Raw genomic sequence first — 14,348 nt, 5'->3', positions numbered from 1 at the left:
GAGAGAGAGAGAGAGAGAGCCACATGATAGGATACAGTAGATCATGATATGAACCCCCATGTGGTTCTCACATAAAGAAAAAAAAAAAATCAATGTACCATAACTATAATATTACCACCTCTCTGTCTCGCCCTCTCTGTCTTTGAGGGAGTGCATGTACTGCACATGTTTCCAAATTAATTTTGTTTACAGCGTCAGACAAACCCGAGGATGTGTGAATGTCATCCACGCCTCCGTGTAATCACTGCAGTGAAGGAGTGATGACAGTTGAAGTGGCTGAGAGCAGAGAAAGTGAGAGAATCCACAGATTTCCTTGTCATTTACTGACAAAGCTAAAGTGGCCCCACTTAACTGGTCAAAGGCCATAAATGCATTAACAATCCTCTTTGCATTAACAGGGAGCTTCTCGTGCAAACAGAACCACAACAGCAATCATGAGAGGCAGTTTATTGATGATGAGCCTACAGCTGCTGTTTAATGCCATGAAACAGATGCAGTGCAGCTCTCTGAGAGTGGAAAAGAAATATAAAACATCAGCAATTTAAACCCCTGGCAAATGTTGTTGTTGTGTGTGAAGAGAGGTGAATGAGTGTTATATTACAACATCTAACTAACTAACATATTTGCCTTCAAGGGCATTGAGAATATTGTACAGATTAAAAATGTCTCATTAATTGTAAGATATTTAGTGAATAGTACTTGGAAGGCAGATTTGGTGCGATGATACCTGAGAAAAATGATGTGAAAAAGTGTGGGCGTTTTCAAAAACCGATCCTGATTGAGATAGTCCATCACTTTTTTTTCAGGGTAATAAAAGCAACACTTGTAAGTAATTAAATGGATTGTCTCCAACCTCCAAGACCTGCTGATATGTGTAAGGATGAACACTAAAGTCAGTGGAAAATCTTTTGACATCAAGGCACCTAAACCGCCCTTCACAGGCTGCACTGTTCTACTTTTTGAAATCAAAAATGTATGTTTTAACTGGATTTTAACTGTGTCTCAGTTTTCATTCAGTATTTTAATGTGATTTCTTTTTCAGCAATGCCCAGTTTTACATCTGCACAATTACAGATCAGAGGCAGAAGAACTACTCAGATATCTATCCAGTTTTAAAGAACGTGATCAGGATCTGCACTTAACATTAAAATTAAAAATTAAACAAGAAAATTTTTGGCACTGGAGAAACTGCCCACCTGGATCTTCAGTTTTTGGTTATGGCTGAATTGGAGCAAAAGCTGTGACAATGAGCCTGTATGCACTAAATTAGGACCCTGACTCACGCTGGCTCACCAAAGTTTTTTCTGACATGCTAAAATGTCTGCTGTGGAAAAGGGACTGTTTTTTGTCCATATATACAGTGGCACAGTTCTGTAAAAAGAAGCTGATCATTGAAGGCTGAGGAATATGTCATGATGTATGAGATGAGTGAATTATTATTAAGCTATTTCTAAATCACTGCAAAAAAACAAATTAAAAAAAACACGTGTTAAACTTCCCAAATTACACAAGATATCTTGCATTTAACAAATTATGTAAAATGACATGTACTTTTATTAATACATTTGTGCCTTTAAAAATGTTGGAAAATGAAAAGAAAAAATAAGAATTCATTTTTTACATCTATCTTTAAAACCAAATACTTTGGAACTTCTTTTTACTCTTCCCTATAAAGCACTTAATCGTGAGAATGTTTAAACGTGGGATTGTTTTGGTAAATTGGAAGTGATCTAACTTGTGACGGATCCATATTTTTGTGCCGATTGTATTGATGCAAGTGTCAATACTCAGAACCAGTACTGGACTTTAGGAATCAATCAGTCCATTTTCACAAGTAAAAGCAGCAGTGACAGACAAAAAAAGAAGCCCCTGTGGTGCCTTTATGACCTACGCATATCATTATACCATCTGCACAATATAGAAAAAAACATTTCGAGGACTTTCCTCTCTTTTTATTCTTTTAGTTTCACATCTTACAGAATTTTTTTTAAATTGATTTTTTGTCCAGTCTAATGTGTAACCCTCCATACAACTCTCATGTAAATATTAAAGAAAATTGTGCAAATTTGTATAATCGTAAAAAAAAAACAACAAAACTTTTTTGTACTGTGAAAATGTCGCATAAAACGACCTCAAAATTATGTATTAAGAATAATAAGACCGCTATGATCTAAGAATAGACCTCAAACAATCAAATAAACAAAAACAGGGGTCCTACCACTGCGGTCCTGAAACTGCGGCCTCCTCTGCCGGACGATCTTCCTATCCGCCGGGGGGCGCTCTGATTTCTGCCGCCACACTTTGACCTTAGCGGGACACCGTCAGTCTCTTCCGGGTCCGCTTTGACTCGCAAGGGTAGAATATGAATCTATGAAGTCGTAATTTATGTACATAGCCACGTTTTCCCGCCAACGTGGAAAACTGTATTCGTATTTTTGCTTTTACAAGCTTTGTTTTAGCTCGTTGCCGCTGAAGCCGCCGGTGGTTTAGCTCTTCGTGTTAGCCGAACATGTCTGCGGAGGAAGCGGACAAAACGACCACCACTGATGCCAGCGCTGGAGATGAGGAGGAGGAATGGCTGTATGGAGGTAAAAAAACACCTGTCCGCAAATTAAATTTCTCCTCACCGGGAGAGACATGAATCAGGGTGCCAGCTGCTCCGCTAATGAGCTGCTAACCAGCACATAACACAGTCTGCTGTGGAGCGTTAGCCTTGAAGCTAAGCTAGCAGCGCCTGCTTGGTTTGCTCTTGTCGGCCTCTTGCAGCAGAACGACTCGAAGCAAAGAATTTAAACACTATTCTGGCATATTGTAATGTAATATCCGGTCTATGAGTTGGTCAGTGCTATTATTTTTGTCCACCTCTATTAAGCTGGACTGAACAATGAATTGAGATATGCCCGAATTCACAATGCGACAAAGCGCAATATCCCAAAAAAATGATTATTATTATTTTATTTTTTTTTAAATAAAAGGTAGCACAACATGCCATTATAAACGAAGCATAATGGTGCTACAGAGATGCCCTGGCCTGCAAATCATATTCTCCAGACTTAAGTGAACATGATTGTTCAGTATAGATCTAAACATAAGTCGCATGATCATTTTTATGTTTTTTTTTTTTTTTTTTTTAAAAGGGAACTACATGTAAAAAAAGAAATGCCTTTGCTAATATAAAATATTTGCAGATATAGTATGGATTTGTTTGCCTTTTGTTATTGTTCAGCTTTAAATGTTAAGTTAGGGTTTGATCGTAAGTTAGATATTACCAGCTGATTGCCTCCAGTGCCAGAATATCTCTTAAGTTTTTTGCATTTACTTTTGCTTCAGATGAGTCGGAGAGTAAAGATGAAGATGAAGAAGCCAAATTGAACGCAGCAGTCAGGTAACTAACATATCCATCCAATATCCACCAACACGAACACCTTGGATTACGTACGTTATCTGTGTACCTAAGAAAACTTCAAGAAGACACCTGTGCACATCCAAAGAAGAAGATCTATTTGGATAAAAACTGTTTTAGAGATGCAGAGCCACAGGTAGCAAAGATAGAAAGATACAGCGATGCAGTGTGATACAACAACCCTGCAATGAATCCTACCATCACAAAGATAGGATCAGGTAGTTTATATAGAAATCAAAAACACCTCTCAGTTATGTATGTGTCTTTAAAATTACTAAAACTGAAAATGGGAAAATCTGCAATATGCAAAATCTGAGTGCAAGGTTTTTTTCAGGGCTGGTATTGTAAATTTAGTGAGGCACACCTAACATACAAATGCATAAGGTGGCCAGTAATCCTAATTATTTTTACATTTTATATTTGGATCAGAAAAGTGAAACACATTAAAAATGTTTGCCAGGAAAAAAGTGAAAAATTCTACTTTTCTATCAAACAATTTCCAACAGAGCAGGAGACAAATAGATGAATAAGTGAATTGGGATATCCAAATGCAGATCTTGATTGAAAACACATTTCATATCTAGATGCTAAACACTATTAAAGAATTGGGAAACATTTTCACACAGGGTTTGGAAGATCAATTTCCCATTTATTGACATAAATACTGAAAATAGGTGATCTTACCATGTGTATTTTTCAATGTTGCAGACTTGTTTCCAATGAAACTTTATCCTAAGAGAAAAGTTTTTTTTTTCAGTGTTTATCATGATATTTATACAACTCTTGACTAGTTTATTAATTTCCCTGTTTCTTGTGGACATGTAAAATATTTGGTTCTATCTGTAATTTAAAGAAATGTAATGTCTTGTGTTTCGTTTTTTTCTGCAGTGCACCTGCTGATGTTTCAGCAGACGATGCTGCTGCACACGCTACAGGAAATGGAGTTGCCTCTGAGGTAGATCTCTTACATGCGCACAGTCTTGAGATGCAAGATAAGATAGAACTTTATTAATCCCAAAGAAAAATCTTGTATGGTGAAGTGCGCCTTTTGGCCTGTTTAATGTTTGTTTATGTACCTACCCCCTCTCACAGTTTTCAAAGAAAGGCAACATTCATGATTGTCATGCAAATCATCTTTTTTTCTGCACTTTCAGGCCACAGGCGAAGCTGCAGGGGAGGATGTGGACAGTGACAGCGACAGTGATGACGACGACGATGACGTCCGCGTCACCATTGGTGACATAAAAACTGGAGCCCCACAATACACGTAGGTTTCAGTCATGTTGTGGTGTTTTATAGATGATAACAGTTACTGGCTACTTTTAATACACTACTGGGTGGATGTTTCAGGATATGGGATCTGCAGCTGCTGTAAAAAGATGTAAATAATATGTTTAATGTTAGTTATAAAGATGGAGAGGAGAGACCGAGTATATTTACCTCTAGATGCTACTACATGTTTTATTTGTTTCTGCTCACTATTGCCAAGTTTTTGGTTGATTTATCCCTGTTTCTACCCTTCCAACAGTCTGAGAAAAAATTGGGTTGAGACTTCAGTATGAACCAGTGTTCTGCAAAGATTACTTGGTAATATGAGGAGTTTACAGATACACTCTTAAACAGTATAGGGGGGCTATCCTGGTAATATAAAAATAAATATCATATTTAATATTTAAGAGTTTAAAATCCAGATTTAATGGTTGTGATGCGTCATGCTCCACATCTGGAGCAGTGGACACTGTTACAAAGCAACACTAAACATTATAGCCCTCGAGGCACATTATTGCTCCACAGTCTCCCTTTTGTTTACATCTGCTTCCCCATGAGATCATGTGAGTAGTCCTGTAGTATGTGCATGTCTGAGATTAGAGACAAGAGTATCTGTGAAGTCCTGATTATAGTTCATGATGCAACCCAATTTAAAAATCTGTTAGAAATTTAAAACTGCTTTTAAAACTATCTCTATATAGTTCAAATAAAGTTGATACCACAATAAAGTAAACCAGCTCTTTAAAATTTCAGACCCTTTGACTTTTTGTACACTTCATTGTGCTGTATATCTAATTTTAGTTGGATAAAATGTATAAAAAAAATAAAAAAGAACTGAAGCATATGAGACGAATATGATCACTGCTTTTCCGAGGTGATGTTGTGATGTTGCTCAGAGTTTTAATGTACTTTATTTCTCTCCGCAGACCTTATGGAGCTCCACCTGTCAACCTCAACATAAAGACAACAGGCTCCAGACCCTATGGACAAGGTGTTGCTTTCTATTAGTTCAATCTGATATCATTTTATTTGCCTGAAAACCGCACAAGAAACCATAACTATATCCTGCTTTTTTGTTATTGGGAAAATATCCTACATGTGGTGCTGTTTGTTGTCGGTAGCCTCAAAGATGAAGGGAGTGGATCTGGATGCCCCTGGAAACATTAATGGCGTTCCAGTGCTGGAGGCGGACATGGAGTCCTTTGAAGAGAAACCCTGGAGGAAGCCAGGTAGGTGTGTGTGTGTGTGTGTGTGTGTGTGTGTGTGTGTGTGTGTGTGTGTGTGTGTGTGTGTGTCTTTCTTTTTTAGTCATGTCATGTTAAGCAGAAGCTTTAGGCAACAGGATAACTGTGGACATAATTCAACCCTAATATAAGAACCCAAAATTTGCTGGAGTTAAAATAACATTGTTATCTACAATAATCGTAATTCATTTGTATCTAAGATGTTGTTGTAGTTCTGTTAGCCCTCAGCTACTTTAGGAAAAAGTCCACCCAATGTCAAATAAAATCCTTAAACAAACAAAAATGAAATAAAATCCTCAACTGAACAAATATGTCATCCACAACATGTATCAGTAAATTGAACAATGGGAGTTTATTTCCTAACCTCTGATGTGCAGTATTTCACAACATACACCTCTCTTTTTTTCTGCGTAAAGGAGCGGATCTGTCAGACTACTTCAACTACGGCTTCAATGAAGACACATGGAAAGCTTACTGTGAGAAGCAGAAGAGGCTACGTATGGGCCTGGAGGTCTCCACAGTCGGCTCAGTGACGAGCAAGATCACTGTAAGACACCACGGCTCACTCTGTCTTTTACTTTGGTCCTTCAGCACACTTTCTGTTTCTCCTTAAGCACCTCCTTCTCATCACAGCAGTGTGTATAAATCCTGAATGTATTATTGTAACCTTTGAAAAATTGTGTGGAAACATATTATGATAAGCTTATTGCACCATTCAGCGTAAGAAAAAAACTAACAAAAGTAAGCATTATGCTTTTCTTTAATGTAAGTCCATGACCTTTGTTTCCACATTGCTTTAAAGAGACTGCACTTTAACAGGCTTGTGTGATGTCGTGTAATGGTACATGTTATGTTTTCATGCTGAAAAGCCTCTAAGTAAGTAAGCCTTGTAACCCAAATTGAATTTAATGTTCCACCTGGGATGTTGTGGTGTAGAGAGCACAGAGACTGAACAGTGCAATATATTAACTCACTATACATTTTATCTGCCTTACTGCATGGCCAGAACTTGCAGCTTCTGTGATCATGCATTACGGGTCAGTACAGTCCATGGTTGGTTTTGTCCAGTGACATCCCAGTAAAATTTGTTCAAATAAGGTGGCTTTATGTTCACAAAAAGAAAGACAGGCACTGTTAGTTGTGCAGTATTGCAGCTTACAGTACATAGCTGGCTTGAGGCCTAATTTAAATAAGTGATGGCATTTTTGTCTTAATGGACCATATTTATTTAATTACTTTTATACTTGAAAATAGACAAATTAGAGGCTTAAATGGAAAACTACTGAAATTTGTGGGGGGTTTTTTGTTATGTATCAACCGTTTCATTAGCAATTTACCTGTTAGAGTAAGAATTATGGCTAGTGCTTTTGAATGTTTACGTTTTTCTAAATAATTGACAAAAAAAGTTATTGTATGAATGTCTTTTCTTTCCACTGCTCTATCAAAAGCTGTGAATTTTGTGTACCGTTACACTCCTATTGTTTGATTATATTTACCTCAACATCGACACTCACTGTCTACTGTGACAGAAATATGTTAAGAAGCTTGTTTTGTCTTTTTCCCAGGTTCAGCAGGGCAGGACAGGTAATGAAAAGGACTTGTCAAGTTTACCTGTTCACACCTCCAAGCCAGACTTCACATCTCCTGTCAGCCTGTACAAGTCTGCTGTCAGTCAGGTCACCAGGTAACAGTCCTCTTTTTATCTTCACTTTTTAAAATATATGGGGGAAAACATACTTACAGTTTTCAATAGAAATCAAGTGTACATGAAAGTAGATAAGACAGTGACGTGTTTGGGCAAAGGAGGGCTGGAACTAAAAACAAGAGTAAAGAGGAAGAAGCTCACACTGCATACACTTAACTGTCCTTCCAGAGGAGGGAAGAGCAATACATCATAGTCATGGTTGGTTCGCCACCAAGAGCTGATTGTTTTGGAGGAAACTAACTCAGTGAAAAACACAATATTTATCTTTTTTTTAATTTTTTTAATTTAACATGCTCAGACACTATCTTGAATCATAAAGACACACAAAAACGCTCCTGGCTACCACCAGGTTCACCTTCCCATGGGCTGTATATGTGTGTTTGTGTGTGTTAGGGCCAATGTTACTCTCATCACCCCTGTCCTTTGTTTCAAAATGGTAGGATCTCTCCCCCTCAGTGGACTGGCCCGCCTGCTCAAGACATGTCCTATTATACGTAAGTGGGCATGGCCTTGTCCCAACAAGGTTGAATTGGCCTGATGGTAGTAATGTGTATGTTATTTTAAAAAAGGGGGCCTTGCCTTTTTCTTGACCTAAAAATGTGACCACAGAAACACTCCCAGTGCTGCTTCAAAGACATTTCTTCCCATATTTCTTTTCTTATGCCTTTTTTTTGTTTTTGCTTGGGTCGTTATTAGAAAGTTAACACAAGTTAGAGGAAGAAAGAAGAATGTTTTCTATCTAGAAATCTCATAACTTTAACAGGACAATCAGAATTTATGTAATGAAAGCCCCTGAAAGATGGGACAATGGTGCAGGATGTTGAATTGAGATGTAAGCACAGTACATACAATTTTTATCTGGTATTCAGTTGAAAATGAAAAAATAAAAACATTGTAATGGTTTTATTGACTAATATTTTCATAAACACCAACCAGTACAATCTTTTTGAAGATCTCTTTTTGTCTAAAGTCATTATTTTATGTATTTAAATGTTGTCTTTATAGACACAAATTATTTTGTCTCCGACGTCTGAAAGACTGAAATACAACCAGCTCTTAAAGAAACTGTAAATGTGGTGGCTGCTAGAGTCAAACTGATCAATCAGCTGGGATGCTGTTTTGGTTGATATTATCGCATTGCTATTGTTGTCTACGTTAGATGATAAGAAAAGGAAATGTTGCCTAACAGAAATGCTACAGTAAGGTCTGAGATAACTTAGAAGCAGTGTCACGTTACATAGTTTGTCTATGAGACAAACAATGACTTTTATACTGTAAAACTGTTTTAAAAATATCTATGGGTTTCGTATCAAGATTGTTCATTGTTGTGCGTAAGCTATCAACTGGGCTATAACTGTTGTCATGTTTCTGAAACTGTGGAAGTGATTTAGGACTGCAGTGCTATCGACTGTCATGTGAATTTGTACTTAATGTGTTTTGCTGAATATGTTTGCTTTTCGTGTGTGTGAAAGTAGGTAGAGTCTAATGAAAGTGTAATTTGTTCTGGAAAACTGCTCAGTGCCTTGATGCCTGTATTCTTTTATCCTTTTTCTAGGAAGACGAGTGGTACCATAGATGTGATCGGTGGACAGACGGCCACAATCAGCCGGGTTGAAGGGCGACGCAGACACAATCTAGATGGCAACAACATCCAGGTACAAGGAGCAACAGTCACTTTTAATAAAAAAAAAAAGCTTTGATTTGTGTCTTACACAGGAAGACAGGTAGGTTTTTGCTTTTGTTACTGGTCTTAAATCTTGTGGCTACTCTGACTTCTCCTGTCGCTTGTTGTGCAGGTAATCTCTGAACACTCCACATCAGAGGCCGAACCAACTCCAGCTAAAATTCCCACCTTCTTCCCCCCTGGACCACTTCCTCCAAACATCCCCCCACCTCCGTTTCTTCCTCCGCCACCAAACGTCAGCACTGCGCCCCCACTCATCCCCCCACCCAGTAAGCTCAGTTGCTTCTCTTGCTCTGTATTTGAATTAAACCAGTTTTGTTTTCAATGCATTAAGTCTCCCCGTTCCCTGTCGTTTTCTCTTGTAGGGCTGCCCATTACTGTCCCTCCACCTGGATTTCCTCCTCCACCTAGTGGGCCTCCTCCTGCCATCATCCCCACTATGGACAGGTAACTCACATATACATGCACATTTAAAAAAAAAAAAAGCGAGTGTTGAGACTAAACCATTGTTCACATTTAACATTATTACATCAAAGACTGCCGATTATGATCCAAGATCAGCAGTTACTTGAATTTGTGCAACCAAACAGTTCCTGTTTGAAACAGGTGCTTGGCCTCCGGTGTTGTTCTTTGCTGCTTTCTCAACATCAGTGACAGCTGCTCATCTATACTATTTCACACTCAACACTGACAGCGTTTGGTTAATAAAGCATTAACATTAAAACTCTATTAAGAGACAGCATTAAATCTAACCCTCTGTTCAATTGGCTTTTAACATAACGCAGTCTAGGGCTGCACCCAACCGTTTTTTATAGAGTAAAGTAACAATTGTTGTATCAATTAGTTGAATAATGTAATGACAAAGTTATCAATTGTTCTAGAAATATTTTTTTTATTACCCAATTAATATAAAAATGCATTAACCCCAAATAAACATCAACTCGCCTCAGTAAAATCTCACTCTTTTATTCAGTCATCGAATCATTATCATCCCATTTTCATTTTACTGCTGTATTATACTGTTAATAATGATATTAATTATAGATCCAATTTGTCAGATGCCTGATCAGAGAAGTACTGAACCTCAAATCTTAAAGGACACTGTTTATTTCAGTCCTTGTATGTCATAGAAACCGCTTCCCTCAACTGGAAAACTTAAAGACCTAAGAGAACTTCAAACTGAAAATTGTCATGACATGGATTCATTTTATTACTTGATAATCGGCAGGGGAAATAATCAGTGAAGGGAAGTTGTGACCTGATGTTGCTTTAAACAGATTTCTCCAAATAGCAACATGAGATGATAGGTAGTGCAATGTTACGTTACCGTACTGTAGTGTTTTTAACATCTTTCTTACTTGCTAAATAGATCAAAAAGGAAATATACTTTAATTGGAAAGGTATTTCTTTTTTTCTTCACACTGCTTTACTTTTAACGACTTAAAACCATATGAATGCGACCCATGCTCAGAGTTTAAAGTCATGTTTCCAAAGTTGTATAATATGCAGACTATATACCTTACAACCCGAGAATTTATGTGTAAAAAAAACATGCTGACATTAAAAGAAATTACAGGGACAATGTAGTTCTAACTTTAAAGAAAAGCTGTTGCTGTCGTGTGTACAGCTTATTTAACATGATTGTTTTATTGTAGAGGTCGTAGGTATGGAGATATAGCGAAACACACTGCTGCTTATGGTCTTTGCAGGGATGGAAGTACACCTGCACACACACTAATTACAGTATCTGTATCATGTTGCCTTTTCCTCTGTTTCTACAGTGGCCACCCCGGAGGTTATGATGGACGCTCTGTGCCTCCGTACCCGTTTCCTCAAGGTAGAAAGCTCTGCAACATAGTCTGGTTTTCTGACCTCAGTAACACAAGTGCTCCAGCTTTATTAATAAGAGATGAGAAGTCGCATTAGAGATGTGTTGTGATATAAATGAGAAACAATGATAACAGAGATGTGTGCAAACAAAGACTAACAGCATAAACCAAATGTTTATTGACATATTTGAGTCTTCTGCAAACACATGCAACAACAAAGGATTATATTTGCACCTTACCCAATCCTTTAAATATTTCCACTAAACACAAACTCTCCTCTTCTTTGTCTGTCCAGGTGCTTACCCTCCACCCATGGCTGGAGGTGTTCCTCCTCCATGGCCCCCAATCATGGACAACTCCAAACCCTGGGACTACTATTCCCGTCGCGACGACAAGAGAGACAAGGACAGAGACAGACCCAGAGAGCGGACACATGAGCGGGAGAGAGAGAGGGAGCACAGCCCGTCAGCTATGAGCTACACCAGGTAGGAGAGACAAAAACGCAGACACTCATGTGCTGCAGGATAGTTTTATTGTGTAAAGCCACTAAATGTGATAAACAAGACGATAAACAATGCTTTGATTTTGAACAGTAATAAAGTAAACATTCTTGTCCTTTCAACTGCCACAGTGATGAGGAGCGGTATCGATACCGTGAGTATCAGGAGCGAGGTTACGCAGAGCGCCATCGTGACCGGTCGAGCCGAGAGAAAGAGGAAAGACACCGAGAGAGGCGGCACAGAGAGAAAGAGGAGGGACGCCACAAGTCTTCTCGCAGGTATAAGAACATACACATGATTCCTCTCTCCAGATGTTTGTCTTTATATTTTTTTTCTGTTTTGTAACTACACTGAGCATTTATTCCCAGGCCAAGTAGCCTATGTGATCACTAAAATAGTTTACAGGTTAAAGAAAATAATGTGTAGTATTTCAAAGACAGTTTTTGGAGCAGATGCTGATGTTAGCTGCTCTGTTCTGCTTCTTATTGGGGAAGTTTAGACTCAGAAACCCCAGTTGTTGTTCCCTGAGATAGCTTAATGTTTGACAAACACACCAGCTAGTTTTATCCTCAAAGTGTTTTCTCTTCTTACACTGAAACAGATTTTTGTAAAGGAAGAATGGAAAGACCCCAGTAGAGTTATAAGAAATTTATGTTTAAAAGGTATCTTTCTGTGCAAGGGACAGTAAATCAAAATGTTTTCTTTTTACTTTTCGTCTCCTTCCACCTTCTCTCAACCTTTTGTCTCCTGTCCAACACCGCCTCCCTTCATTTACCATCACATTGCCTCTCTGTCATTCTCTTCGTCCTCTTGTTCCTTCTCAATTTCTCTTCCTCTCTCCTTTTGTCTCTATTGATCTTGTTCGTCTGTCTCTTCTGTCTCACCATCTGTGCCCTCTCCCTTCTCCCCACGTCTGCCCTTTACTTTTCTGCTGATCTCTTTAATCTCCCCTATCTTCACCTCTTCTGCCCTTTTCACATCCACATCCTTCTCCTTCCATTAGCAGCAGTAGCAGAAGGAGGCATGACAGCGAGGAGGGCGACAGCCACCGGAGGCACAAACACAAGAAGAGCAAGAGGAGCAAGGAGGGCAAAGAGGCCAGTGAGGAGATCAGCGCAGACCAAGAGAACCAGGAGGCCATGGAGTAGTGGCGACTGCCTCCTGTCTCTCCATTTGTCTCCATACTGAGCGGAAGGGGAGAAAATGACCAACAAAACCAGAAAGTCGCAGAGTGATCGATGCAGCCTGTCACTCTCCTTTCCATCAATCTCCATTCTCCTCCATCCTGCTGTCGTTTGTCCTCACCATCACTTCAGAATGGATGGGGCAGAGGAGGTGGTGATGGGACGGGCGGTCGTCCTCTTCATCCATCTTTCCGTCAGTAGCTGACACCAGTCAGAGCATCAATCAGTCTTCAACCACCTCCTTCCTTTCCCCAGCCCGTCTCTTGGAGCTCAGTTAGGTCACGCTCAGAGATTTCACTGTATAGTTAGGATGATCAGCAGAATTTGATCTTTTTCTGTTATTTGTTTGTTTGTTCTTGTTCTAATAAAGACCTCTAGAGAAAACTGTCAGTTAAGTTCAATTAAAAAACACTTTTGATAAAATGTCTTTTTGTGACTTTTCTTCTTCTTTTAATAGTCTAATAACCATTCACATGTATTTTGTTTCTCAATTGTAGTGACTATTAATCTTTGACAGTCTTTAGCAATTTTCTAGTCCACAGATTATGCATCTGTAAAATTAGCAGAGCTATTGTCCTCTTTCACACAAAAATCTGTTTTTCAGATCAATTAACTTGAATGCCTCTCTGCTTAATGATGTATGTGACATGAAATTCATTATCCACATAAGTCAGGGAAGTTTTTGTGTTCACCCTAAATCTTAGTTTGAGGCATCTACATATCCTAATGTCTTGAGCCCATAAGTTAAAACTTCTAAAAGAAAAACTATTAATGTAGTATTTATAGAGTCTAGATTTTTGCAATAAATGACTAGATATAACATCAAGACTTCCCAGACACAAATCATGATTTAAGAAAAGGTTTTCTTTTTGTTTTTTGTTTTGCATGTCATACATGTCTGCTAAACATCTATCCAAAACCTTTTCTCTGAATTAGGTTTCGAAAGTATGTGTCCAATGGTTTCCTGAGTTCATCCAAAAGGATAAGCATGTAATGCAAGAAAGGGTGTTTGTTTTTGTTGTTTTTTTTACCACTTCACGTGCTTGATTGTTTATTGTACAAGTGCACATCGGGTCAGCTGCTTCAAGTGGACTCAACAGAAACGTGATTCTAGCAAATTTTTAAATGGTCACATTTTCACAGAGCTCAACTAGCAGAGCAGAGCTGGGGTTATCAGCAGGTCACCACAGAGTTCACATAAACATCAAATCAATATTGTATTTGAAAATTCTTCACCTAAAAGAGATTTTGCTGGAAGGATTTAAAGTTATGACTTTGGTGTTTCTAAAATCCTGGCTGCAGCCTTTCGTGGTGATAATACTCTAATGTTGGGGCTTCTTTTCCACCACAATATCACAGATTAAACTCCCTGATGCTGTATAGAAGTAAGTCAAAATGGGCTCAACTTCCTCCATCTGCAACAGTAAAATGCTGCTTATATGTTAATAAATAATCATAAAACTTTAATAGATTTATAAAACAAACCCAACTAGCTTTTCTTTTATATTCAGCTCAGTTGTCATTTGCAGG

The 14,348-nt window shown here is 38.4% G+C and overlaps 1 protein-coding gene across 3 annotated transcripts; it reads left to right on the top strand.

Annotated features, from left to right (window-relative positions):
- The first annotated feature begins 2,330 nt into the window (after window positions 1-2,330).
- On the top strand, window positions 2,331-13,241 carry fip1l1b (FIP1 like 1b (S. cerevisiae)). 3 transcript variants are annotated; one of them, XM_008275986.1, is made up of 16 exons: window positions 2,331-2,588; window positions 3,331-3,385; window positions 4,292-4,358; window positions 4,558-4,670; window positions 5,599-5,663; window positions 5,794-5,901; window positions 6,333-6,463; window positions 7,482-7,600; window positions 8,062-8,115; window positions 9,177-9,276; window positions 9,418-9,574; window positions 9,671-9,752; window positions 11,087-11,142; window positions 11,430-11,619; window positions 11,766-11,912; window positions 12,641-13,241. In XM_008275986.1, the coding sequence occupies exons 1-16, from the start codon at window positions 2,510-2,512 to the stop codon at window positions 12,780-12,782; spliced, it is 1,665 nt and encodes a 554-aa protein (XP_008274208.1). In that variant the 5' UTR covers window positions 2,331-2,509; the 3' UTR covers window positions 12,783-13,241. The 3 variants fall into 3 exon arrangements, with proteins under 3 accessions (XP_008274208.1, XP_008274207.1, XP_008274209.1); XM_008275985.1 differs by having other exon boundaries at window positions 12,638-13,241; XM_008275987.1 differs by lacking the exon at window positions 8,062-8,115 and having other exon boundaries at window positions 12,638-13,241.
- Window positions 13,242-14,348: the final 1,107 nt, after the last annotated feature.

Source organism: Stegastes partitus, unplaced genomic scaffold (genome assembly GCF_000690725.1).
Source record: "Stegastes partitus isolate 25-593 unplaced genomic scaffold, Stegastes_partitus-1.0.2 Scaffold63, whole genome shotgun sequence".
In the NCBI taxonomy this organism is placed as follows: Eukaryota; Metazoa; Chordata; class Actinopteri; family Pomacentridae; genus Stegastes; species Stegastes partitus.
The sequence above is the reverse complement of the archived record's forward strand: the minus strand, read 5'-3'. Positions and strand labels throughout refer to the sequence as shown.

Coding starts and splice junctions, on each gene's coding strand:
- fip1l1b (XM_008275985.1), top strand. CDS start 2,510: ATGTCTGCGGAGGAAGCGGACAAAACGACCACCACTGATGCCAGCGCT. Junction 7,601..8,061: donor GCTGTCAGTCAGGTCACCAG/GTAACAGTCCTC, acceptor TCAAAATGGTAG/GATCTCTCCCCCTCAGTGGA. Junction 11,913..12,637: donor CGCCACAAGTCTTCTCGCAG/GTATAAGAACAT, acceptor TCCTTCCATTAG/CAGCAGTAGCAGAAGGAGGC.